This window comes from Helianthus annuus, chromosome 14 (assembly GCF_002127325.2).
Source record: "Helianthus annuus cultivar XRQ/B chromosome 14, HanXRQr2.0-SUNRISE, whole genome shotgun sequence".
Lineage (NCBI taxonomy): Eukaryota > Viridiplantae > Streptophyta > Magnoliopsida > Asterales > Asteraceae > Helianthus > Helianthus annuus.
In genome coordinates, this window is record NC_035446.2 from 161,527,204 (window position 1) to 161,554,057 (window position 26,854).

The following is a 26,854-nucleotide window of genomic DNA, read 5'->3' on the forward strand; positions in this document are numbered from 1 at the left end:
CGTCCGAATTCCCACCACATCACGCTTTGAATATTAACTTAGAAGCCTCATGAATCGAGCGGATACAGGCATCGGTACCTATATTGTTTTGTTACTATCAGAACCGGTGCCGGTAATCGTTTTTATTGTTTTTATCGACATTGGTATCAATATTGTTTTTATTAGGACCGTATCGATATTCGTCTATATGATTTTCAATGTCTCTTTTGTTCATATTGTAGGTCCCTTTTCGCGGAGGATTACGAACCTAAACCTTGTTATACAAACCTACTAGCGAGTGCGGAATCCAAGCTAGCAAGCAAACCGAGTTAGTAGCAAGTAGAGAAACAAACACACAAGTTCACCGATTAACACAACTTGTATTAATGCAATGAGGGTTCGGTTACAAGCTCAATGTTTACAGAAGTGTTCTATAAACTCTCTAAGTGTGTGTGTGAGTTCTGGGCAGAATGCTCTCTAAGCTTTCTATCTCTTGGGTGTGTAACAATGGCAGAACTAACTCACACTCAACACATGCATGGGTATATATACCCAGCTCAGCAGGTCTGCTCGAAGGATTCGACAGATGGTCCGAAGGATCATCTGTCGACCACATGTTACACGAAAGATCAGCGTGGACCTCGAAGGATCATCCTTCGAGGTCTAATGGACGAACCATGGTCGAACCATATCTTTCGATCACCTCGAAGGATCAGATGTATCCTTCGAGTCTATCCTTCGATCAGAACAAACATCTTTCTAACTGTTGACTAAGTCAAACCGGAGGATGGTTGACTTTGTCAACTTACAGGACTGACATGGACATCGTTTACATACAGACCGAATACAGACAAAGTACAGACACAAGTGCACCAACAAACTCCCCCTTGGCTGTAGCTTTGTCTTTGATCTCTAAGCTTTGTCTTGTTCTTCTAAAAGTGTAGACTCGTCTTGAACTTCGACTGTCTTTGGTCTTCAGGTCTTCAAGACTCTGATGTCCTATCATGTCTTCAATGTCGGAGGATCTTCAAAGTCTTCACGTCTTGAAAGTAGAAAGTGTATCAACAAACTACCCGTATCATGTAGGAAGTGTGTTGACAAACTCCCCCTTAACATAAGCTCCCCCTTGAGTTATGCTCGTGAAATACTTTAACTTTATGAAGTAAGATCCTTGAGGTGATGATGATGGCCAGCGGCAACTCTATCATCTTCATTCATTGAGTGCCTTCGTGTCTTCATTCCAAAGCTCGTCAACGACCATGTTCTCCTAGCCTTTAGAATCTGCACACGCAAGAAATCTAAACGCGTAATGAGAACAACTGCTTGGAATATAGTTAACATAAACAAGTGACACACGAATGACCATGTCACAATCAAACACCGTCCGACAGTTTGAAAGTTTAATAAATTTATCAATTTTAAATTCTAACTTTCAAAACATGCAAATTTCGACCGTTTATGAAGATATAGTCAGTTCGGTTTTCAGTCAGGTTTCAGGCAACGAAGACTTGAGCTCCAACATCGTACAATCGAAAATAAAGCAGAAATAAAATCTTTTTGGCTTTTATAAAGTTTATATTAAAACACACCTAAAATCTTTTTGGTATTTTTGAAAGTAAAAGACAACAATTTAAAATCCTTTGAGTGTTATCAAACGACATCACCGCTAATGTCGTGCTGATATGCACCAAACGACGAAACTGTTTAAAAGAAAACAATAAAAGTTAAGCAGTAAATAAATATATACAGACATTCTTTTTGCGAGTTTCGAGGGTAAGAGAATCATATCAGTGTACGGTCATGCCAAAACGCTCTTGTTGTTCAGTTAGTTAACATTAAGATAAGCATCCTATAACAATTATCGGTATTGTTGTCCACTTAAGCTCAACTTATCAGATGTAATCATGTTTAGAGGATACGTTAATGTATGATTTATACTTACCGACCGGTGTTCATCCACATCACGACACATTCCCGTATCAAGGTATGCACGAGAGTTCATCTTACCGGTGAGTATACCGATTATCATCTGTTTGACCGTATAAATTGTGAGATACTCACTTATTTTGATTCGAAAACAAGCCCTTTGTGATATAATCACTTATTGATGAGGAACTTGATTTTCGTATGCATGAGGGCACAGGTGCAAGTCCGTGAACAGGTCAGTACTTCCGTACAGCAGAGAGACGAACTTGACACCCGGATAAATGTGATATTTTATCACTTATTTGATATGGACATGTGATTGTTTATCACTTATTGAGGTCGAATGCAGTATGCAGTATGTAATATGTACACGTATGTATAGTATCATGGAAGATCTAGACCTGCGTCCCCGTTATTTTTCGGTAAAAGATACAACCATGATACCCAGATGATAAGCAGCATAAAGACCGAATATCTCAGAGCCTCGGCAATCTATCAAACGAAATTTCGGTACTAAGACCATATGCCAATGAATGGTTCCCACCTGGTCTTCAGTCGATTAAGATTTATATCGCCCTGCACACTTTAAAATGATTGTGAGCCTACCGATACATCTTATATAGAGCTGTTTTTCATTTAAGATTTAAAGAGGTTTGGATAGACCACTGATGTACTATCATTTTCTCTTTTTCTCGCCAGGAAACTCATTTTTGATTTTCTATTGTTTTTGTGTTTTTGAAATTTTTCGATGTTTTTGTATTTTCCGATTTTTGGATTTACTCCCCCTAAAATCAACAAACTAAGATAAATTTAAAAACACAAAGGTAATTACAAAAATGATTTTCCGATGTTGGTTTTACTCTTGCTTGACCTTAATGCCGTTTATCAATAATAAAAAGTCAAATCTTGATTTGTCAAATGCTTTGGTAAATAAGTCGGCACGTTGGTCATCGGTGTGGACCTTAACAACATCGATTAGCCTTTTCTCAAAGCAATCACGTATGAAGTGATATTTGATTTCGATGTGTTTGGTCTTTGAATGCTGCACAGGATTTCTAGTGATATCTAAAGCAGCAGAATTATCAACGTAAATAGGAGTAGTTAGGAATTCAAAACCGTAGTCCCGCATTTGTTGTTGGATCCAAAGAACTTGGGAGCAACAACTTGAGGCAGCAATGTATTCAGCTTCGCATGTTGATGTAGCGACACACGTCTGCTTCTTGCACTGCCATGTAACTAGGCGATTTCCTAAAAACTGACATCCAGCCGTTGTGGACTTGCCGTCGATTTTACATCCGCCAAAATCAGAATCACTGAAAGCTACCAATTCAAAGTTATTATCCCTAGGGTACCACAGACCGGTGTCAGGGTACGCCTTCAAATAACGAAAAATCCTTTTAACAGCAGCAAGATGTGAGGCCTTCGGGTTAACTTGATATCTAGCAAGCAGGCACGTTGGGTACATTATATCTGGCCTTGATGCTGTGAGGTACATGAGAGATCCGATCATGGCGCGATAGATAGAAGGGCTAACAGCTTCTCCCTTCAAGTCTGGAGTAATTCCGTGATTAGTTGGCAATGGGGTACCAATGGGCGTTGCATCAGACATCTGGAACCGGCTCAAGATGTCACCAACATATTTAGTCTGATGGATGAATATCCCAGACTCCGTTTGTTGTACTTGTAGGCCCAAGAAGAAGGTCATTTCCCCCATAGCACTCATCTCGAATTTATCCTGCATAATGCGCTCGAATTCCCTACACAAGACATCATTAGTAGAACCAAAAATAATGTCATCAACGTATACCTGTACCAGAAGAAGATCTCCATCTTGTTCTTTGATGAAGAGAGTACAGTCGATAAGACCTCTACGAAAACCGTTCTCCAGCAGATAGTGAGATAAGGTTGCATACCAAGCTCGTGGTGCTTGATGAAGACCATAAAGAGCTTTGTTGAGCAACCAAACCCGATCGGGATGGATAGGATCTTCAAAACCTGGAGGTTGTTCGACGTACACCTCTTCTTCAACCACACCATGTAAAAATGCACTTTTCACGTCCATCTGATAAACCTTGAATCCTTTGAAGGACGCATAGGCCAGAAAGATTCGAATTGCTTCGAGACGTGCCACTGGTGCATAAACTTCGTTGTAGTCGATCCCTTCAATCTGACGAAAACCCTGAACGACTAAACGTGCTTTGTTTCGGATAACAACTCCGCGGTCATCCTTTTTGCATTTGAAAACCCAACGGGTACCAATCTTCTTGTATCCAGCAGGTTTCTCTACGAGTTTCCAGACACCCAGCTTCTGGAATTGTTGCAGTTCTTCCTGCATTGCTTCAACCCAAGCATTATCTTTCAAGGCTTCTTTCCACGTTCTTGGTTCTTCTTGTGAGACATAACACGCGAAGGACCAGTCGTTTTGTTGCCCGGATTCTCGAATAGCTGCATACAAGCCTGCATTGTTGTTGTTTCGCAACATGTTTCTTGTTTGTACGCCACTTTGCACATTTCCAATGATGTTTTGTTGAGGATGGGTATTATGAATCCTTGTTTCTGGATTATCTGGAACTGGAACATTTATACCCAGGTTGTTAAGATTAAGATCAACAACCAATTCAAGACCCGGAATTGACGAAGAGGATGATGCAGTAGTCTCAGCTGTTCTATGTGTATCCACTGGAGGAGTACCCTCTGAAGTACCATGAACTGCTGTTGTAGGAGCTTCTTGATCTGCATCTAGAAATTCATCATCCTCTGAAGATTCATTCAATTCGTTTGCATCATGAAAATCCTCATTGTTGAGAGTATTATTGTTCACCGAAGAAGATGGTTCTTGATTCACAAGAATCGGACGAACCACCGGTGAAACTGTTGCATTGTCACTCTCGAAAAACATCCTAGCCGCAGCATTTTCTTCAGCGGCTTCAACATTGATCGAATTGAAGAAGTCATCATACTCAAACATCCAAGGTTGACCCGGATTTTTGACTGGCAAGGTATGCCTTTGTACTCTGACCTCAGACCATTCCTCGACCCTTTTAGTCTCTAGATTCCAGACTCGTAAGTTAGGGGTGGCATACCCAAGAAAGTATCCATCAATGGCTCTTGCCCCAAACTTTCCATTAGGATCGATGATTGTGCATGGAGCTCCAAACGGTTCTAGATAAGACAAATCTGGTTTCCGTTTCTGAAGAAGCTCAAAGCAGATCTTGTTGTGTCTTTTGACTGTAAGGACTCTGTTCAATGTGTAACATGCAGAGGCCACAGCTTCAGTCCAGAATGGAATGGGTAGCTGCGATTCTACCAACATTGTCCTAGCAGTCTCGATCAATGTGCGGTTCTTACGTTCAGCGACACCATTCTGTTGAGGAGTATAAGCTGCACTAAACTCATGAAGAATACCCTTTGAAGTGCAGAACTCCGTCATGGAATGATTTTTAAATTCAGTACCATTGTCGCTACGTATCCGCCTAACCTTCAACTTATACAAATTCTCAATCTGAATGATCAAGTTTTTGATGATGCCAAAGGTTTCACTCTTGTGTGCCATGAACGCAACCCAAGAAAATCTTGAATAATCATCAGTAACCACGAGGCAGTATTGATCACCCCGAATACTCTTGTGCTTGACAGGACCGAACAAATCCATGTGCAAACGCTCAAGAGGAACTGCCACTGTGTTGATCTTCTTTATAGGGTGCTTCTTCTTTGTTTGTTTTCCTTTCTGGCACGAAACACAGATGTCTTGAAGATGAAAATTTTTGAGGGGAACACCATTCACCAATTCATTTGAAACCAAATGATTCATTTTTCGTAAGTGAATGTGACCCATTCGTCTGTGCCAAGAGATAGTGTCTTTTTCTGTGGCTTTAGAAACGAAACAAGTTGCTTGTGCAGACGTAGTAATAGCTTGGCTCATGTCAAGGACGTACAAATCATTTATCCTTGGAGCCGACAAGAGAATCCATTCTTTTGGAATTTTGAAGCCGGGCTTCAGCACATAACATCCATTAGCATCAAAGTGTACTGAAAATTTCTTGTCACAGATTTGAGAAACACTAAGAAGATTGTGATCAAGTTGTTGCACAAAATTGATCTTGTCAAAGCTGACAATCCCGTTAGATATCATTCCTTCACCCGTAATGTATCCACCTTTATCTCCAGCAAAAGCAACATAACCTCCTCTAATAGATTTAACGTCGTAGAGAAGCTTCATGTCGCCCGTCATGTGCCTGGATGCCCCACTATCAACAATCCAATGACTACTGATAGTTCCTCCTGAAGCACCCTGCACATGAACTCAAATGATTAGTTGGAGATGGGGACCCAAGCCATTGTGGTCTTGGGTCTTCCATTTTCATCAATGACAATAACTTCTTGTCTTTGATGGTTGGTGAATTGTGATGGTCCCCCTGATTCAGTAACCGTTTTTGGTTTCCAAGTCTGTTTGGTTTCACCAGTGTTTTTCTTTAAAAGTTTAACTTCTTGAGAATTTGAAGTTTTAGAATTGTCTGGTTTTACAACAACAGATTGTTTTTGAACCGCATCAGTTTTAATCGCTTTTTCTATCTTTTTGACCTGTTGGCGTTTCTGTTTCTTTTCCCTTTCTTTTACAATGCGGGGATCTTGTTTTGTGGAAACAGTTGGCTTACGGTCAGTTTTGCCACGGGGATCATCAACCTTTCCTTTCTGCTTATGAAGATATGGGCAGTTTCTAATAATGTGCCCAATGGTTCCACACTCAAAACATGATCTTCGTTCTACAAACCCCGAAGAATCATGTGATCGTCTAGCCGATGATGTTGAACTTTGTGAACCCGAGGTACTAGGTTTTGAACTGCTTGGTTCATTTCTTTTCTCGACAATAGCTTTCTTGACAAAATCTAAGTTAGATTGATTTTCAAACTTTTCAATTTTGTCTGTTCCCGTCGATTTCACAAAGTTAACATTCTTCTTCTTCTTTTGGTTCGGCTTCTTGTTAGTTTGAGCCGGTGTTTTACCTTTAGGTTTGGTGTGATTTTGCTGTGTTGGCACTGTTGGTAATTTCTTGTTACCAAATTGTTTTCGAATTTCAGCTTTTGGAATAGGAGGACACTGTGTAACTGTAACTTTAGGTCCTGCCTTTCCCAAGAACTTACTCGTCGAATTCTCAAAGACTTTGCAGATTAAGGATTGATTAACATTCTTAATGGGAAAATCTTTGTCTGAGTAAATTTTATCATCACCAACTAGAGTGTACAGCAAATTCACACTCTCCGGCTCTCCTGCAGATGTGGACTCAGTTGCAATAGTCTTAGCGGGTTGTACAGGGGGATCACATAGAATGTGATTCTCAAGAGGTATGTCCTCATTTTTGACTACCGCATCAGACTTTGCTGGGACAGTATCATCAGATTCATCATCAGACGAATCAGCATCCTCAATCACAACTGGAGGATCTTGATTCTGTTCAGCACTCACAAATGTATCTGCTGACACATCTGAATCTGAGGATACTTCCTTTTGGTATCCGAGTCCTGCAGCAAACTCCTTAACATCTAGAGGCACAGAAGGTTCAAAGAAAACTCTGTCCTCTTCATCAGGCATGGCGTCATAATTATGTCTCACTGGTGGTGGACACTTCTTGTAGCCTATGCATGTGACATCTCTCTTTTCCTTCTGAACGTCAATGATGTGATCTAACACATAGCTAGAACTCAAATAACTGTCTAGCTTGAGTTGGATCGCATCACTTTCGGTTTTCACACAAGCCATCTCTTTTTGCATACTCTCAAGGCGAGATATATACAAATTAATATCAGTTTGTTTTCTTGAAACCATTTTAGTCAGTTCAGTTTTATCCTTCTTTAACGTTTCAATTACTGACTTAAATTCTTTTTCATGGTTTTCATAAAACATGTTGGCTTCTGTGCATTTAGAGAGGTCCACAGTCAATTTCTGATTGTGGATGAATGTCACATCATATTTCTCTTGCAAAGCGTCATGCTTACTTTGCAAGTCACTCAAATTCTCATTCACAATAGTATGTTTGTCTTGCAAGTCAAACAAACTAGCTTGTAAAGCATCATGTTTGCCTTGCAACTCAGACATACTTTTCTCAAGATCAGCACATCTATCATGCAACCTAGCACATTCATCACAATTAACAGCAGTGGGTTCATCGACACATACCTGACTTGATGAACCGTCGACATTAGCCATAAAGGCTGAATGGAGAGAAGACGAAGTATAAGCAGCTTGATCCACCAGAATAGATCTTCTTTGAGTTTCTGCTGCAGCTTCCTCCAAGAGTTCATCAATATCTGCATCGATTGCTGCATTCGATGTCTCACTCACATAATCATCACCAGAATTGGATGATTCTTCATCAACACTTCTGCTGTACCCAGAAGAGTCTTCATCTTCAGACGATTCACCACCACTGGCAGAAGATTCTCCACCACTGGTGTGAACTAGCTCCTTCACAATCTGAGCAAAACATGCTGTTCCATCAGGAGCATCACCACCTAACTGGATTGACCAGTCACAACCTTCATCCACCTGAACTGCAAGTGCTCGGTTGGTTTGGTTGTTGACAGGCACCAATGTACGATCATTGTTTCTGTTCTGCTGATTGCCTTGGTTTCTGAAGGGGTTTTGATTCCCGTGCTGGGCTGGCTTTGTGCACTCCCTTTTGAAATGACCCCGTTCACCACAGTTGAAGCACTTAACAGCTTGCTTATCGAACCCATACTTGGTGTCTCGCTTGCTTTCCAAGCTGGTTCTTCCAGTACTTTCCATCCAATCCTTTGCTCTTCTCACAGCACTCGCAAAGGCCCACTTGATGTCCATCAAGTCCATCTCCTCTTTATCAATCTGCCTGTAATCTTCTTGTGTCAGATTAATGTTGCCAATCTGACCTTCTATCAACCCACAGTACGCGCTTACTACAGTGTTAAGTAGCTCCATGTGTTCCTTAGCTACTTCTACACTGACTTTAGAGAAGCTTGAAGTGTCAAGCTGTACTGTATTTGGCTTTGATTGTTGGCCTGCAGATGATGTTCCTCCATAACACGCATATTGTGGTTGTTGAGCAGGAGGAGGAGGTGGTTGTATTGGATTTCCATACAGATCTGTGGTTGGAGGCGGCTTTATAGGAACTTGCACTGGATTGCCATACATATCCGTGCTTGTGACAAACGCTGTTTGAAGTGGAGCATGTGAACCGGCTTTTGCAGATGAAGAAGTGGAGGTGCCATAATACATCTCTGGATTCTGTGGCACTGCAACTCTCTTTGCCTTCAACGTTTCTTCCTGATCCTTGTTCTCCAGAAGCTGCACGAAATCGTTGATATTTGTAGTTCTCAATGTTCCGTTGTACTTCAAGATTTCCAGGAAGTTATTCCATTGAGGAGGCAATGCATCGGCAAACTTCTTTACCACCTCTGTTGGAGTCGTTGTGACTTCAAAGTTCGTCAGCTCAGTAAGTAGATGATAGAAACGGCTTGTCATATCTCCCAAGGACTCCTTATCCATACATGTGAAGCCATCGAATTCTTTCTTCAGTAGATCTCGTCGTAGTTGACGTGTGGCCTCATTACCTACTCCTCTCGTCTTCAATGCATCCCACAACTTCTTCGTAGTCTTGAAACTGACGAACTGATGATAAATATCCTTGCTTAGTGCTTGAGTGAGAATAGCGTATGCTTTCTTTTCTAAGTCATACGTCTTCTTTTGTTCATCAGGAAGATCGGCAAATGTAGCTGTCGAAGAAGCAGCAACCTCGATAGTTTGATCGAATTCCGTAATGAACCGCAACCACAACTCTGTATTTTGACCAAGAATGTATGTATGGAAACGATCAACCCATCCTGGATATTCATGAAGATGCATCAACTTTGGAGGCCTGTTCAAACTTCCGGTTTCACTTTCGCTTAGTAGAAGACTTTGAATACTCGGAGTTTGATTTGAAACAAACGCCCATTGACCAGCTGGAGTGGCATTTGCTTGTGAGGATGTAGAAACTGGAGATTCGGCCCATGATGGAGATTGACTGGTATTCATGTATTTTCCACTGTCTGGAGCCGGACTTCCCCACCAACTCGGATTCATGATAGATAAGCAAAATAAATGCTAAGTAAGAAAGATCCGAAAGATACACAGCCGAAGGATCCTGGTCGAAGGATCTGAAATCACAGAAACTTGTTAATAACAAACTGACCACAATCGAAAGATATAACCTTGTTCGAAGGATCAACAGTACTCGAAAGATTACTGTTGACTCTCGAACAATGATTTCGAAAGATTCAAGAACTCGAAAGATTCCCTTTGAAAGATCCTTATCTTTCGAGCCAAATCCTTATCTTTCGAATAACAGATCTCGAAAGATTCACCAATACGAAGGATCCTAATCTTTCGGACACTAATCTTTCGAAAAGATTCCTTTCTCGAAGGATATGATTCAGACTTCGAAGGATGGGTCGAAAGATAGTAATCTTTCGAGCCTTCGACAGATGTCGACAGATGTCGAAGGATAATCTTTCGATGTCGAAAGATATCTTTCGAGAGCTCTGACACAATCTGATCTGATGTGAAAGGTTGGTGAAAAAGGTGATGGGGTTGGTGAAGTTGCTTTCGGCAGAAGGGATGTTTCTGCACAACTTTCCACCAACCTTTTGACTTTCAAAAATAATACCCAAAAAGGCAAAACCTTATCCTCAAGTCCAGTCACCGGAAACACACCGGAATACCACCGGAAAACACAAAGTTTTCTAAAAACCAATTTTTATGTTACCCAACCCAACCTTGAACACTCCCGGTTAGTTTAGACACGTTTTTACTCAAAGAAAAAGCAAGAAAACAAGTAAAAACAGGTGCAAAACCAAGTGTTTCAACACACCACAACTTGTAAAAACCCGGTTTTAAACAAGGTTAAGAGCCTTAGCTCTGATACCACTTGTAGGTCCCTTTTCGCGGAGGATTACGAACCTAAACCTTGTTATACAAACCTACTAGCGAGTGCGGAATCCAAGCTAGCAAGCAAACCGAGTTAGTAGCAAGTAGAGAAACAAACACACAAGTTCACCGATTAACACAACTTGTATTAATGCAATGAGGGTTCGGTTACAAGCTCAATGTTTACAGAAGTGTTCTATAAACTCTCTAAGTGTGTGTGTGAGTTCTGGGCAGAATGCTCTCTAAGCTTTCTATCTCTTGGGTGTGTAACAATGGCAGAACTAACTCACACTCAACACATGCATGGGTATATATACCCAGCTCAGCAGGTCTGCTCGAAGGATTCGACAGATGGTCCGAAGGATCATCTGTCGACCACATGTTACACGAAAGATCAGCGTGGACCTCGAAGGATCATCCTTCGAGGTCTAATGGACGAACCATGGTCGAACCATATCTTTCGATCACCTCGAAGGATCAGATGTATCCTTCGAGTCTATCCTTCGATCAGAACAAACATCTTTCTACCTGTTGACTAAGTCAAACCGGAGGATGGTTGACTTTGTCAACTTACAGGACTGACATGGACATCGTTTACATACAGACCGAATACAGACAAAGTACAGACACAAGTGCACCAACACATATCATTGACTTTAAACCAAATGTCATAATATAACAACATCGTCACGAACCACACTAATACCGTCTGAATTCAGTTATGAATAGGGTAACCAATTGTTGATTAGTTTTGTTTAGCCAATGTAACCAATTTGTTGATTGGCTGGTCTTGTGACTGAATAAAATAACTGAGCAACAAAAGTGACATTTGATTGGAAAATGAAATAAGTAATCACAATTCACAATGCTTACCTAAGAGTAATTTCTGGGTCTCAAGTGTTGGATTTAAAAACATGACATTTGAGCCAAAAAGAATAGATGAAAAATTAATGTTGGTGGCTGGAAGCCCCTGATGAAGAATTTCGGGTTTTTTTTTGTAATCAAATGTATAAAAACCAGTGAATCGTGAAAAGATATGCAATAAAAATGAGAATTAGATTAAATTTGGGATGAAGATGTTTGATTAGTTACTTCAAAGATGTTGAAATTTCATGCAACAACCAAAGCCAAGAGTTTTCACTGATGGACTGGATTGCATCTGCATATTTTATTTCTGCCAACCCATGACATGAATTTACAAGCTGCGATTCTTCGACGACTAAAGAGAAAGAGATTGCGAAAGAGTAAATGATAGATACTGAACCCATAGAGAAAGTTCTCTGGTCAGTCACACAGGAAATGCAAATAATATGAAAAAATTATACATATAAATACCCAAAAGTTGGCGCGTGTGCGCACATGCATACGTATATAAGTTTGTTTAAAAGTTTGGGTAGATTTAGTTAAAAATTTGCAAAACCAGGACTACGTTGATCTGGGTTAAAACTTAAAACCAAACCAAACCAAACCAAAAACCATATTTGATACAGCTCCATTTTAAATCAGTTCGTTCAAACTTAATATTCAGTTACAAAATTGAGTAAACCCATGGTTAATAATAAAACACCCATTAAACTAACCGTAACATTAAAACCCCACACTAAGTTAAGCACAAATAAGAAAACAATAAAGAAATGGTTAAGAGCTGTTTAGAGCATTACAAAGATATCCAAAAAGTCACTCCAATAATTTAACAAAAGCATAAGAGTATATTAGGTACTGCCTAGAGAAGATTACCATGAGTCAAAAGATAAAAAGTTCATGCAGGAAACAGCAGCTGCAGCTTAAAAAAAAACACTATTTGTCTAATAGATCATAATAACCATCCATTTAGACTCCAAAATCAAGAAGGCTGGCAATCTGTCTTTAAAAGCATACTCTTATGTATTAATAAATATCATAGGGATCAGCGTAGTAATAGTCAGCGTCATAATACTCATTCTCTGTTACATAAATATAAGGGTAGTCTTCAAGAGAATCATTGGGAAGTTTAAGATATTTAATCTGTTTAGAACATTGTTTCCCTAGATCTCCCTTAGGTCTTGCGTAGTGGGGCGCGGCCAAGGGCCATAGCGCCGCTATGGCGCCGCCCACACCGCCCCCACCGGCGCTATGTTTCAAAAATGGGTGGAGGGCTTGAAAATTTTCGCGGCGTTATTGTTGTTTGATTAATTGAGTTGGCCAATCAAAAATAGAAGAGTTTTTTTATATTAATTAATAAAACTTAAAATTATTAAATAGGTAATGATGGGTAGGGGCTTTATGACTACGGCCTCAAATTGCATAACGCCCCATAAAGCCCCCTTGCTGACGTGGCACGACACGTGTCGCATAACGCCCCCAAAAGGGCTTTATGACTACACATGGCCTTAGGCCTTGTGTAGTGGGGCTCCATCTCACCTCATAAAGCCCCATAAAGCCCTTGAACACCATTACGGGGGGCTTTATGAGATGAAAATGGGTATTGGGCGCTACTTTTTTCACGGCGTGAAGTTGTTTCCATTTTCCACTTTGGTCCCTGCATTTTACACTTTGGTCCCTGCATTAAAACACTTTGGTCCCTGCATTTTACACTTTGGTCCCTGCATTTTACACTTTGGTTATGATGAGGTAGGGCTTTATGACTACGGGCTCTAGTGACATAAAGCCCCTGTGTGACGTGGCACGACACGTGTCGCATAACGCCCACAAAAGGGCTTTATGACTACACATGACCTTAAGATCAATGTAAAAGCATTGACGCAAGTCAAGTGTTTCAAGGTGATGACAGTTATCGAGAATCACACGCAACCCAACATTGGTCATCTTGTTTCCAATGAGTTCAAGGTGCCTTATCCCAAGCAAGTTTTGTCCAATAGCCATGGCTATCTCATTATATCTCGTTAAAGATCCTTCATCAGCATTAAACAATCTCCATCCTCTTTGATTCACTTTGAGTGTTTTTAGCATGGGGCAATAACGGCCAACAGTTTCAATCTCTTCTTTTGAGATTTCTATCTTGTAAAGGTTTAGTTCCTCCAACAATGGAAATTTCATCAAAGCAGCTGTAGTCAACTTTCCAGAGAAGAATTCATGTGCCATTTCAAGCCGTCTGAGCTGACTTGATCTGGACGGAAACAATCATAAAGAAACATCACTTTATGGTGCATATCTAAAAAAAGAAATGGTTCTAACTTCTAAGAAACAAGTTCAACAATCATAAAGAAACATCACTTTATGGTGCATAATGTCAAAGGGATACTATAGTTACAAAGTGCAAATAGCAAACTAAACAGTTAGCTCACATACCTATCAGCAACATATAGATGAAGATCAGCATCATAAGTAGAAACAATGGTGATATCAACTAACTGGCCTTGGCTTCTATCCACAGCATGCTTACACATTTTTACAGCTAAGACTTCTGCACTTGTTCCCTTTAAGTCGTTCATATTGATGACCCTCCACATAGCAGGGTCCTTGCAAATCTTACGCCAAGCAGTGCACACTTTCTGCGCGTTCTCAAGTATGTCAACCATACCAATTCTGTTAAGTATATTGAACATAACATCGGATGGGAGATCCAACCAGTTCCTTTCTTCTTGCTTCAGATTCAGTTCTGATGGCACCATCACTTTAGCATGTACAAAGCAAACGAAAAGTATTACATGTTATTCACCTACTTAACATATATAAAAATAATAAAATGAATAAAAAACCCTAACAATTTACATGTAAACTAACATGAACAGAAGAGAAACTGTAACTAAAACATTACTACTTCACTAGCAAAGGACAAGCATTGTGCACACTGGGTAACTAAAACGATTGAAAACAGAACAAATACTTTACGGATATCGTTGTTATTATCGAAACCGGTATCGTTATTCATTTATAGAACCAGTACTAGTATTCGTTGTATAGTTTTCAATGTAAAGAATATACTTTTGTGCATATTATTGACATTAAACCAAATGACTATACCATAACGATATACCTTCGTGAACCGAACCAAACCCATCCGAATTCCCACCACATCACGCTTTGAATTTTAACTTAGAAGCCTCATAAATCAAGTGGATACCGGCATCGGTACCTATATTGTTTTGTTACTATCAAAACCGGTATCGTTTTTATTGTTTTTATCGACATCTGTGTCAGTACTGTTACTATTAAGACCGTATCGATAATCGTTTATATGGTTTTCAATGTCTCTTTTGTGCATATAATTGACTTTAAAACAAATGTCATAATATAGCGACATCATCACGAACCACACTGATACCGTCTGACTTCAGTTGTGAATAGGGGAACCGATTTGTTGATTAGTTTTGTTTAGCCAATGTAACCAATTTGTTGATTGGCTGGTCTTGTGACTAAACAAAATAACTGAGCAACAAAAGTGACCTTTGATTGGAAAATGAAATAAGTAATCACAATTCACAATACTTACCTAAGAGCAATTTCTGGGTCAAGTATTGGATTTAAAAACATGACATTTGAGCCAAAAAGAATAGATGAAAAATTAATGTTGGTGGCTGGAAGCCACTGATGAAGAATTCCGGGTTTTTTCTTGTAATCAGATGTATAAACACCGGTGAATCGTGAAAAGATATGCAATAAAAATGAGAATTAGATTAAATTTGGGATGAAGATAGTTGATTAGTTACTACAAAGATGTTGAAATTTCATGCAACAACCAAAGCCAAGAGTTTTGATTGATGGACTGGATTGCATCTGCATGTTCTATTCTATCTCTGCCCAGGGGCATACCTACCCTATGCGATGGGTGGGTGGCCGCACCCTTAAAAAAAAATAGTGGTATTTTTCGCGAAAAATTCCGACCGCACCCCTTTGAAATTTTCGGCCGCACCCTTTAAAAAAATTTTAGGAGTTAGATAAAAAATTGTGAACACGGATTGAAACCCGACCCAATTATGTAAACAAGTTAGCCCGCTAATCCTTTTATAAAACTTGAATTCATTCCATCAAGCCCAATAAGTTAGTATCAATTCAAGCCCAACCTAAATACAACTTTAATTAAACAAAATTAGTCCAATTTACAAAAAAAAGACCCAATCGACTGCCAACTTTTTGCGACTCACGCCCTCCCTCTGCATGACCTCACTTCCAGCGACCTGCGACACCCCCACCTCGACGGCGACTGCAACATTCCGGCTAATAATAGCTTAATTCCGGCTATAAACAAGTACGTGTTTTGTTTTTGGTTATTTTAATGTTTATGTGATTTTGTTAAAGACTTATGAGATTATAGGATAGGTTAAAAAATTAAACTTTTATGTGTTTTGAGGTAATTTGGGGTTGTTTTTAGTCTTTATAGGATGAGTTTGTTGTCTCTTAATCTCTTGTTGATTATATGATTCTAGTATAGAGTTTGAAAAGTTAAAATTTAAAACTTGAAACTTAAGGAATATTGATGAGTTTAATGTTTTTATTTGTTTTACATGACCTGGCCCGACCTGAACCGACCCGAATTTTTTATTTATATATCTAGGCGGCCTAAAATTTTTAAAAATATTTCGCGCCTATAGAGGAAAAATTCTTGAGTCCGCCACTGATTTGCCAGCTGCGATTCTTCAACTAAAGATTAAAGAGATTGCGAAAGAGTAAATGAAAGATACTGAACCCATAGAGAAAGTTCTCTGGTCAATCAGACACCATATGCAAATAATATAAAGAGTTAATTGTCATTTTAGTCCCTGTGGTTTGGGCCAATTTGGTAGTTTAGTCCAAAGATTTCATTTTTAACATCTGGATCCAAAAAGGTTTCATCGTTGCCATTTTGGTCCAACTGACTTAACTCCATCCATATCTGTTAAAGCTGCCAAAGGCATTTTTGTTAGAAGAATTTCTTACTCAAATTTTAGTAAAACTTCATTACAAACTAAAATTGTTAAGAGATCTTAATATCTGGTTGTTCTTAATTGTTTCTAGACTTTGGCTGCACTGAGGGGATTGTTTTAATGGAGGAACAATATGATTTGAAAAGGTATGTTGAAGTGCATATGTTCAGTCTTGTAACACCCCGACCGTCACCGAGCGGTGACAAGACCGCGCTAATGAAGGGTTTCGGTGAGTGGGTATGCGGTTACCAAAATCGGTGTGTAGTCACTGAATGTGATTGAAGAGTGATGGAAGAGAGAGAGAGGAGAGAGGAGAGAACAACCAATCAAAAGTGAGAATCACTCAAACACCCTAGAGTAATTAACCATACCCAGTGATTGAGTGCAAAACAGGGAGTAGAATGAGTTGACATGGCATAATATTATTGGGTAGAGAATCACTCAATCACCCTAGAGTGACTAACCATACCCTCACCCTAAGTAAAAAAAGCGACTCACTACGACGGAGGTTACAGCAGTGACAACGATGATTGGTATGTATATTGATTGCATTAATTGATGATGAACCAACTCCTTATAAAATATTTGTTGTGGACGTGGAAGCAGATTTCCAGCGTAGTCCACGCAGTGACGTGGTATCACTATTAATTCATTTTAAACCCATTTGACAATAATGCATTTTTTATATTTTCATAAATATTAACTAACTAGAAACTTTTACGGATATCGTTTTGTTATTATTATCGGAACCGGTTTATTCATTTTTAGAACCGATACTAGTATTCGTTGTATGGTTTTCAAGTTAAAGAATATACTTTTGTGCATATTATTGACATTAAACCAAATGACAATACCATAGCGATACACCTTCATGAAGCGAACCAAACCCGTCCAAATTCCCACCACATCACGCTTTGAATAATAACTTAGAAGCCTCATGAATCGAGCGAATACCGGCATCGGTACCTATAGTGTTTTGTTACCATCAAAGACGGTAATCGTTTTTATTGTTTTTATCATCTGTATTAGTATTGTTATTATTAGGGAATATGCCACAGAATAGTAATGAAGTTTTAGAAGTGTTCCAATTAGGTCACTAATAAAATTTATTGTTCCAATTAGATCATTCTACTTTATTTTGGTGTTCTAATGCTAGATATTTTACCTGAATAGCAGGTCATAGTCCTACATGGCATTTATTTAACTTTTTTTTTAAACATGATGAGATGGAATCAAATAAAAGAAATATAATAAATAAAAAAAATAAAAACCCAAAATGATCAAATATTACAAATCGTAGAATCAAATCAAATCAAACAAATAACAATTGTAAACCCTACCCTCATTCGTACGTGATTCTACGTTATTCGCTGCCGGTTTGTGTTTCGAACGAGATTCAGATCTCGTTTCGGCTGAGTTTCGGCGATTTGCGTGGAGAGGGAAAGCTTTAACGATGGCGAATCAAGAACAATCGTCAGCAACCAATGTTGATCAAGCGTTCGACTGTTCAGTACCAATCGAACAATAGGTAATCTAGAATTGAAACTGATCATAACTTCATTTACACTTAACATGCATACTGAGGACGGGTTCTTCACATGTTTTATAGTTACAAGTGCATCATTATTATACAAATATAATCATTTATGATGATACAGCATGTGTGAATGCTTTGCTCCAATAAATTTTGTTTCTTGGAAAATACATATTGATATAACTTAAATAGGAAAATACATAACAAAGTACATGGTGAATGTGTGAATGCTTTGCTCCAATAAATTGTTTCTTGGAAGCAATGGCAGTGAGTTATGCAAGAAGTTGATTAATATCAAACGTGCAGTCTTAACGGCTCACCACGGTGACCGCCACTCGTGTATCTCCGTGGTGCCGATGATCGTCGGCTTAGCAACAATTTTCTTTTTTATCGGGGCATGAGTTGCTTGAGTTCTTTTTTATCGGGGCATGACCGCCACTCGTGTATCTCTGTGGTGCCGATGATCGTCGGCGTAGCAACAATTTATAACTTTTTAGAGATTTTGAAAAAAATGACATTTTTTTAATTTTTTTCTGCACTTTTTTAACTTTTCTACAATTTTTTAAAAATTTTTAAACCTATTTCGTATTTTTTTTCTAATCCATTTGGCATTTATATGCCATGTCAACAAATTTTTAAATAAAAAACCTAAAGAAATGCCATGATGTAGGATGGATGACCTTCTATTTAGGTAAAACATCTAGAATTAAAACATCAAATGAAACTTGAATGACCTAATTGGAACAAAAAAAATTATGAGTGACCTAATTAGAACACTTTTGAAACTTTGTTACTATTGTACAAAGTTAGCCCTTATTATTAAGACCGTATCGATAATCGTTATATGGTTTTCAATATCTCTTTTGTGCATATCATTCACTTTAAAACAAATGTCTAAATATAGCGACATCGTCACGAACCACACTGATACCGTATTAATTCAGTTGTGAATAGGGTAACCAATTTGTTGATTAGTTTTGTTTAGCCAATGTAATCAATTTGTTGATTGGCGGTCTTGTGACTGAACAAAATAACTGAGCAACAGTTGCTTCTTTGATTGGGAAATGAAATAAGTAATCACAATTCACAATACTTACCTAAGAGCAATTTCTGGGTCTCAAGTGTTGGATTTAAAAACATGAAAATTGAGCCAAAAAGAAGAGTTAATTGCCATTTTAGTCCCTGTGGTTTGGGCCATTTTGCCAGTTTAGTCCAAAGGTTTCATTTTTAACATCTGGATTCAAAAAGGTTTCATCGTTGCCATTTTGGTCCAACTGACTTAACTCCATTCATATCTGTTAAAGCTGCCAAGGCATTTTTGTTAGATATGGATGGAGTTAAGTCAGTTTGACCAAAATGAAATGACAATGCCCTTGGCAGCTTTAACAGATATGGATGGAGTTAAGTCAGTTGGACCAAAATGGCAACGATTAAACCTTTTTGGATCCAGATGTTAAAAATGAAACCTTTGGACTAAACTAGTAAAATGGCCCAAACCACAGGGACTAAAATGGCAATTTAGTCCAAAAAGAATAAATGAAAAATTAATGGTGGCTGGAAGCCACTGATGAAGAAATTCGGGTTTTTTTCTTGTAATCAGAGGTATAAACACCGGTAAATCGTGAAAAGATATGCAATAAAAATGGGAATTAGATTAAATTTGGATGAAGATATTTGATTAGTTACTTCAAAGATGTTGAAATTTCATGCAACAACCAAAGCCAAGAGTTTTGATTGATGGACTGGATTGCATCTGCATGTTTTATCTCTGCCAACCAAGACATGAATTTGCCAGCTGCGATTCTTCAACAACTAAACAGAAAGAGATCGTGAACGAGTAAATGATAGATACCAAACCCATAGAGAAAGTTCTCTGGTCAGTCAGACAGCAAATGCAAATGATATGAAAAAGTTATACATATAAATACACATAAGTAGGCGCGTGTGCGCTCATGCATACGTATATAAGTTTGTTTTACAAGTTTGGGTAGATTTAGTTAAAAATTTGCAAAACCAGGACTGACTAAGTTACTTGATCTGGGTTAAAAATTAAAACCAAACCAAACCAAAAACCAAATTTTATATTCAGCTCCATTTTAAATCGGTTCGTCCAAACCTCATATTCAGTTACGAAAGTGAGTAAACCCATGGTTAATAATAAAACACCCATTAAACTAACCCTGAAGTATGAAAAAACTTGGTCTCTTTCAAGAGAGTATGAAACATTAAAACCCCACACTAAGTTAAGCACAACAATAAAGAAATGGTAGAGAGCTGTTTAGAGCATTACAAAGAAAGCCAAAAAGTCACTCCAATAATTTAACAAAAGCATAAGAGTAAATTAACGTACTGCAGTAAACAGCAGCTGCAGTTTCAAAAACAGAATATGTAGGTCCGTGTTTCGGGATCCAATCCGTGATTTTCATGTTCATGTTCAAAGATGGAAGAGATAAGAGATGATAAACAAACAACCTTTGTATTAATCCGGTAGTAAACATTACAAGTCGGCCCGATTACATGGAAACCGAACTAATACCAAAGAAGTATACATCCAGGGAGAAATCAAGTGGTGATTTCTCCCGGTGAGGACTCAAACCTCCATTCACTCTCTAGCACACACTTGTGCTCTCACTCTTGTGTTTTACAAGACAAGGTGTTGGTACTTATACCCAAACACAGGCTGCAGGTCGAAGGATCAGACTGACTGGTCGAAACATCATCCTTCGATCAGACAGTCTTCGAAAGATACACACATGCCTCGAAGGATACCATATCCTTCGAGGTCCATCTTCAACTTTCGATGGGTATCTTTCGAGCTCATCGAAGGATATCAACAATCCTTCGATGCCTTATCCTTCGACACTAACATTAACAACCATAACTTGTCTTGCAACAACACACGGTCAACCGAATAACCCTCTCGTTTGACCACTTCAAACGAGCGAGTCTATACATGTTCGATAGACCGTTTCACTAACTATTACAAATTCAGCGTAAAATAATAACTAATCTATTCGACAAGCATCGGACACAAAATCTGCATCAACAGAATAACCAAAAATGGTATCAACAAAGGCAATCAAACATGTGTTTCTAGTAAGCTATTTTTCATGGAAACCGACTCAACTGTTTGTAGATCATAATAACCATCATTTAGACTCCAAAATCAAGAAGAGCTGCAATCTGTCTTTAAAAGCTTACTTCTATGTAGAAACTTCATAGGCATCAACATAGTAATAGTCATCGTTAAAATACTCGCTCTCTGTTAAATAAATGTAAGGGTAGTCTTCAAGAGAATCATTGGGAAGTTTTAGATATTTAATCTGTTTAGAGCATTGTTTCCCTAGATCTCCCTCAAGGTCAATGTACAAGCATTCACGCAAGTCAAGTGTTTCAAGGTGATGACAGTTATCCAGAATCACACGCAACCCAACATTCGTCATCTTGTTTCCAATGAGTTCAAGATGCCTTATCCCAGGCAGGTTTTGTCCAATAGCTATGGCTATCTCATTATATCTCGTTAAAGACCCTTCATATCCTCTTTTATTCACTTTGAGTGTTTTTAGCATGGGGCAATAACGGCCAACAGTTTCAATCTCTTCTTTTGAGATTCTTATCTCGTAAAGGTTTAGTTCCTCCAACAACGGAAATTTCATCAAAGCAACTGTAGTCAACTTTCCAAAGAAAAATAGATGTGCCATTTCAAGCCGTCTGAGCTCACTTGTTCTGTAAAATAAACGGAAACAATCATAAAGAAACATCGCTTTATGGTGCATATCTAAAAAAAGAATCGCACAAGAAAATATTATTTTCAGCTTGGTCCTCTATTAATCACTAAGAATGTTTTGTTACAGAACAACGACTTACATTTATAAGCTGAAAATCAATATAGAAGATAAAACATAAATACAAGAAAACTTAAAATGTGTCGGCTAGTTTCATTTACTATAACAAAAGATAATCGGTAAGAAACAAGTTCAGCAACCATCCTTAAAATGTCAAAGGGATACTATAGTTACAAAGTGCAAATAACAAACTAAACAAATGGTTTAACACAAGAAAGCAGTAAAACAAAGCTAAAATCAGCCAAACAAGAATTTAAGTTGAATCACAAACATGTTTGCTTTACAAATATATACATTTAACATATGTTTTATGCATAAACTTCAAATTTTTATTACATAATTTCAGATTACATGTTTATTATAGATCTAAAAAACACAGAAAAAATTATTTCAGCGTATTTCTAAACAGATCTTAAATGATACCAAAAAAACAAATTCTCTAAAATGTTAATGTAGTTCTAGTTATACAACTTGTAAATCAATATACTTAGAACAATGTGATGGAAAAAACCAGAAGTGAATGCAAAACAATTTTGTTTGTTAAGATAGGAACATACACATAAAGTTCAGTCACAGTTAGCTCACATACCTATCAGCAACATATAGATGAAGTTCAGCATCATAAGTAGAAACAATGGTGATATCAACTAACTGGCCTTGGCTTCTATCCACAGCATGCTTACACATTTTTACAGCTAAGACTTCTGCCCTTGTTCCCTTTATGTCGTTCATATTGATGACCCTCCACATAGCAGGGTCCTTGCAAATCTTACGCCAAGCAGCGCACACTTTCTGCGCATTCTCAAGTATGTCAACCATACCAATTCTGTTAAGTATATTGGCCGTAACATCGGATGGGAGATCCAACCAGTTCCTTTTTTCTTGCTTCAGATTCAATTTTGATGGCACCATCACTTTAGCATGTACAAAGCAAATAAAAATTATTACATGTCATTCTCCTACTTAAGATATATAAAAATAATAAAAAGAATACTATGTCATGGTGTAAGAAGCCTACTAAACAAAAAGAAACTAAGGTGGTGTTTGTTTTTTCAGATGTAAAAGGTCTGCAGTCTGCGGACCACATCTGCAAACGTCTGCACGAGAAGAGGTGGACCAAATGTCTGCAGAGAGTGTGATACAAAGACTGTTTGATTATCTCACCTCTTTTTAAAACCCCACATCTGCAAACAGAGCACTTCAGCCTTCACCACATCTTAAATGAATCATTTTGATGTATTGTGATCTCATTTCCCCAACAATTGAAATATTCTCTAATGAGGTTTTCTTCTCTTTTGATTTGAACATATAAAAAAAATTGCTGGCTTCCAATTTTTTTAGCATAACCTAAATTTCAAAGGCACAAACGAGCAGATGAGATCACTTCTATTTCATCTGTAAAAATAATCCCCTACTAATCTGCTATCATCGAATAAATGACTAGATTATACCAACCGAATATGAAAATCATCTATGAATCAGTTATAGGAACAGATGCAGATACATAATAAGCAGTTATAATTTAATTGAAACCCTAAATTTTAACATGAAAGAATAAGTTGGAAGATTACTCGGTGAGGTGATAATAGACGACTTCTGCCACTAGCAATGGAGGCAGAGCGACGCGCCGGAAGAGGCTTTACGACGGTAGTCGACGGCGACGGTGGCGTAACCGGAGAGAGATGAAAGTGACGACTAGCGGCTGTAGAGAGTGCGTGTATAAATAAATATATGCCCTAACAACATATACCGTTTCTCAATTTTGAATTGTGGTTGCTGAATCATTATGTGGAAGGAGGAGAGGGGTGGAAGAGATGTTGGGTACATTCTAAACGTTGAACGGATTAGTCAAAGCGTTATGTGATGCGCTAACCTTATGAAAACACGCGTTTCGACGTATCCGGTTGAACTCAACGTAACATATAGCTGCATTGCGATTGGATAAAAACATAACGCAAATGGAATTTATACCGTACAATCATAACGTATTATACGCATTGGCGGACCTACCCTATGGGGTGGGTGGGCGGCCGCACCCCTTGAAAAAAAATTAGTTTTTTGCGAAAAATCCCGACCGCACCCCTTGAAAAATTTCGACCGCACCCCTTAGAAATTTTCTTTCGCACCCCTTAGAAAAAAATGTTAGGAATTTATATAAAAAAACTGTGAACACGGATTGAAACCCGACCCAATTATGTAAAAAAGTTAGCCCACTAACCTCTTTAATAAAACTTGAATTCATTCCTTCAAGCCCAATAAGTTAATATCAATTCAAGCCCAACCCAAATACAACTTTAATTAAACAAAATCAATCCACTTTACAAAAAAAAAAAAAAAAAAAAAAAAAACCCAATCGACTGCCAGCTTCGTACGACTCCCGCCCTCCCTCTGCCTCACCTCACTGCCAGCGACCTGCGACACCCCCACCCCTGACGGCGACTGCAACATTCCAGGGAAGAATAGCTTGATTCCGGCCACGAACAGATACATGTTATGTTTTTTTGTTATTTTAATGTTTATGTGATTTGTTCAAGACTCGTAATATAATAGGATGGTTAAAAAAAGTTTAAACCCTTTTATGTGTTTTGAGATAATTTGGGGTTGTTTTAGTCTTTATAGAATGAGTTTGTTGTCTCTTAATCTCTCATTCATTATATGATTCTAGTATAGGGTTTGAAAAGTTGAAATTCAAAACTTAAAAATTAAGGAATATTGATGGTTGAACACTCAAAGATTTTAGTTTGATATTTTTTTGTTTTACATGACATGACCTGACCCGACCCGACCACCAGAATTTTTTTTATATATCTAGACAGCCTAAAATTTTTAAAAATATTCCGCACCCCCATGGAAAAATTTCTGAGTCCACTACTGATTATACGCGACCCGACTAACTTGAATTTACACCGTTAAATCAAAAACTCTCGCGGGGTCAAAGTGACATTTTACAAAGTTCATTACGGGGTTAAAAATTACATTTCCTAAACTTAAGGAATAAGATGGGGTAATAATGAGATTTGACAAAGTTGGGGTAAAAAGGAAACTATGGCAAAGTTGGGGGTATAAAGGACACTACCACAAAGTTGGAGGGTAAAAAAGCAAACTACTTAATAAGACCCGTGCGCGTTGCGGCGCGGGTACATTGCAAACGTCGAATGGATTAGTCTAAGCGTTATGTGATGCACTAACCTTATGAAAACACGCGTTTCGACGTATCCGGTTGAACTCAACGTAACATATAGTTGCATTGCGATTGGATAAAAACATACGCAACTCGAAATATAACGTACAATCATAACGTATTATATGCGATCCGACTAACTTGAATTTATACTGTCAAGTCAAAAACTCTCGAGGGGTTAAAGTGACAACTTACAAAGTTTATAAAAAGTTATGGGGTTAAAAATTACATTTTCTAAAATTAAGGGCTAAAAGGAGGTAGTAATGAGATTTGACAAAGTTGGGGGTAAAAAGAAAACTATGACAAAGTTGAGGGTATAAAGGACACTATCACAAAACTAAAGGGTAAAAAGCAAAATAATTGTATGGTCGGTGGCTAATGCCACCGACTTTCTACTTTAAGATGTTACAAGTTAATCTTAAAGATTTAACTACAAGGATGCGGGTCAAACTGGGTTAGAATTTTCAAAATCATCTCTGTATTCAAATCTATAAAACCTCCAAAATCACTTCATTAATAGATATTCTGTTTGAAATAAGATAGTTTTTTTTGTAATCATGTTTTATTGCTTATATCATTAGAAACTTGTATAAAGAAAGTGTTATGTCAAACCGTTCACGTATATAGTTATATATGGGTTGGTTTGGGTTATGTTTTATCTAAAATGAGTCAAATAAAAATGCAGCTGAAAAGGGAATGTGTCAAACAGGCTGGAAGTTGTTCAAAGTGTGTTTTTATGCGCTTAAAAGTTACCATTTTCACTTGAACTTGTTTTGACCCATTACCCAAGCTGTCCGACCCACCCATTTCACGACCTTTATATTGGATGCTGGTGGTTTAAATGTAAAGTTTATCGCATCCATGATTTACAATCCAAAAAGATCGAGCGTGTTCTTACGTGTTTCGACAGTCAAGGTACCAATATATGTACCACTTCCAACAATATATTAAAATTTATTTGTTTTAACAGTGGCTGAGCATCCTCAAGGAATGATGATGGAAGTGATAGCTGCAGTACCTGATAACATTTGAAGCCTTTTTCTCCCAGTTAACATAATTTTCTTGTTTGTAATTTGACTTGATGTATTTAAGTAATGTTTAATAAAGATATCTGCATTTTTAACATGCTTTAAATTCATTTATTTATTTTTCTTGATAAATTTTTATAAAACTCTTGATATACCCCAGAATTCATCTTGCATGGTGAGCATGAACTTAATGATAGTAAATGACCATTTTAGCCGTTTGTCTCTCTGTCCAAAATCATTAGAATGATTGTTTTATAAGCGCTTATAATGTAAATACTGAAGGACAAAGAATTATATAAATTAGTGACATATACTTGACTAAACTACTACATCATCATATATAAAAAATTATATGCAATCAATGCAATATTGTTATATAAAAATAAGAAATATAAAACTTTGATTATTGACAGCGACAATGGTTCCGTTTGAGCCTCGAGACCGAGTCTCTCTCTCCCTTCCCACCACCATTGTAGTCGATTGCTTCATCTTTGTCAGAATCGAAGGCGCCAAAACACCATTTTTATGTTCTTTAAGGAGCACCGCCGTGTGAGCAATGGGCCAATGGTTAACACCTTGTC

At 38.0% G+C, this 26,854-nt stretch overlaps 2 protein-coding genes across 3 annotated transcripts; both read right to left on the reverse strand.

Annotated features, from left to right (window-relative positions):
* Positions 1–12,729: 12,729 nt before the first annotated feature.
* LOC110907755 (putative F-box/LRR-repeat protein 23) lies at positions 12,730–14,453 on the reverse strand. The gene is made up of 3 exons (XM_022152688.1): positions 14,131–14,453; positions 13,558–13,948; positions 12,730–12,876 (listed from the first exon to the last, which is right to left on the reverse strand). The coding sequence occupies exons 1-3, from the start codon at positions 14,451–14,453 to the stop codon at positions 12,730–12,732; spliced, it is 861 nt and encodes a 286-aa protein (XP_022008380.1).
* Positions 14,454–21,272: 6,819 nt separating this feature from the next.
* LOC110904730 (putative F-box/LRR-repeat protein 23) lies at positions 21,273–23,800 on the reverse strand. 2 transcript variants are annotated; one of them, XM_022150579.2, is made up of 3 exons: positions 23,636–23,800; positions 22,654–22,978; positions 21,273–21,945 (listed from the first exon to the last, which is right to left on the reverse strand). In XM_022150579.2, coding segments are annotated over exons 1-3 (849 nt in total). In that variant the 5' UTR covers positions 23,637–23,800; the 3' UTR covers positions 21,273–21,422. The 2 variants fall into 2 exon arrangements, with proteins under 2 accessions (XP_022006271.1, XP_022006272.1); XM_022150580.2 differs by lacking the exon at positions 23,636–23,800 and adding an exon at positions 23,229–23,511.
* Between the last annotated feature and the right edge of the window lie 3,054 nt (positions 23,801–26,854).

Excerpts from the sequence above, each read along its gene's own strand:
- LOC110904730 (XM_022150579.2), bottom strand. Across the intron at positions 21,946-22,653 it reads CATCTATATGTTGCTGATAG|AACAAGTGAGCTCAGACGGC; the intron begins GTATGTGAGCTA and ends TTTATTTTACAG.
- LOC110907755 (XM_022152688.1), bottom strand. The coding sequence starts at position 14,453 with ATGGTGCCATCAGAACTGAATCTGAAGCAAGAAGAAAGGAACTGGTTG. Across the intron at positions 13,949-14,130 it reads CATCTATATGTTGCTGATAG|ATCAAGTCAGCTCAGACGGC; the intron begins GTATGTGAGCTA and ends GTTTCCGTCCAG. Across the intron at positions 12,877-13,557 it reads GCTTTTACATTGATCTTAAG|GGAGATCTAGGGAAACAATG; the intron begins GTCATGTGTAGT and ends GCAAGACCTAAG.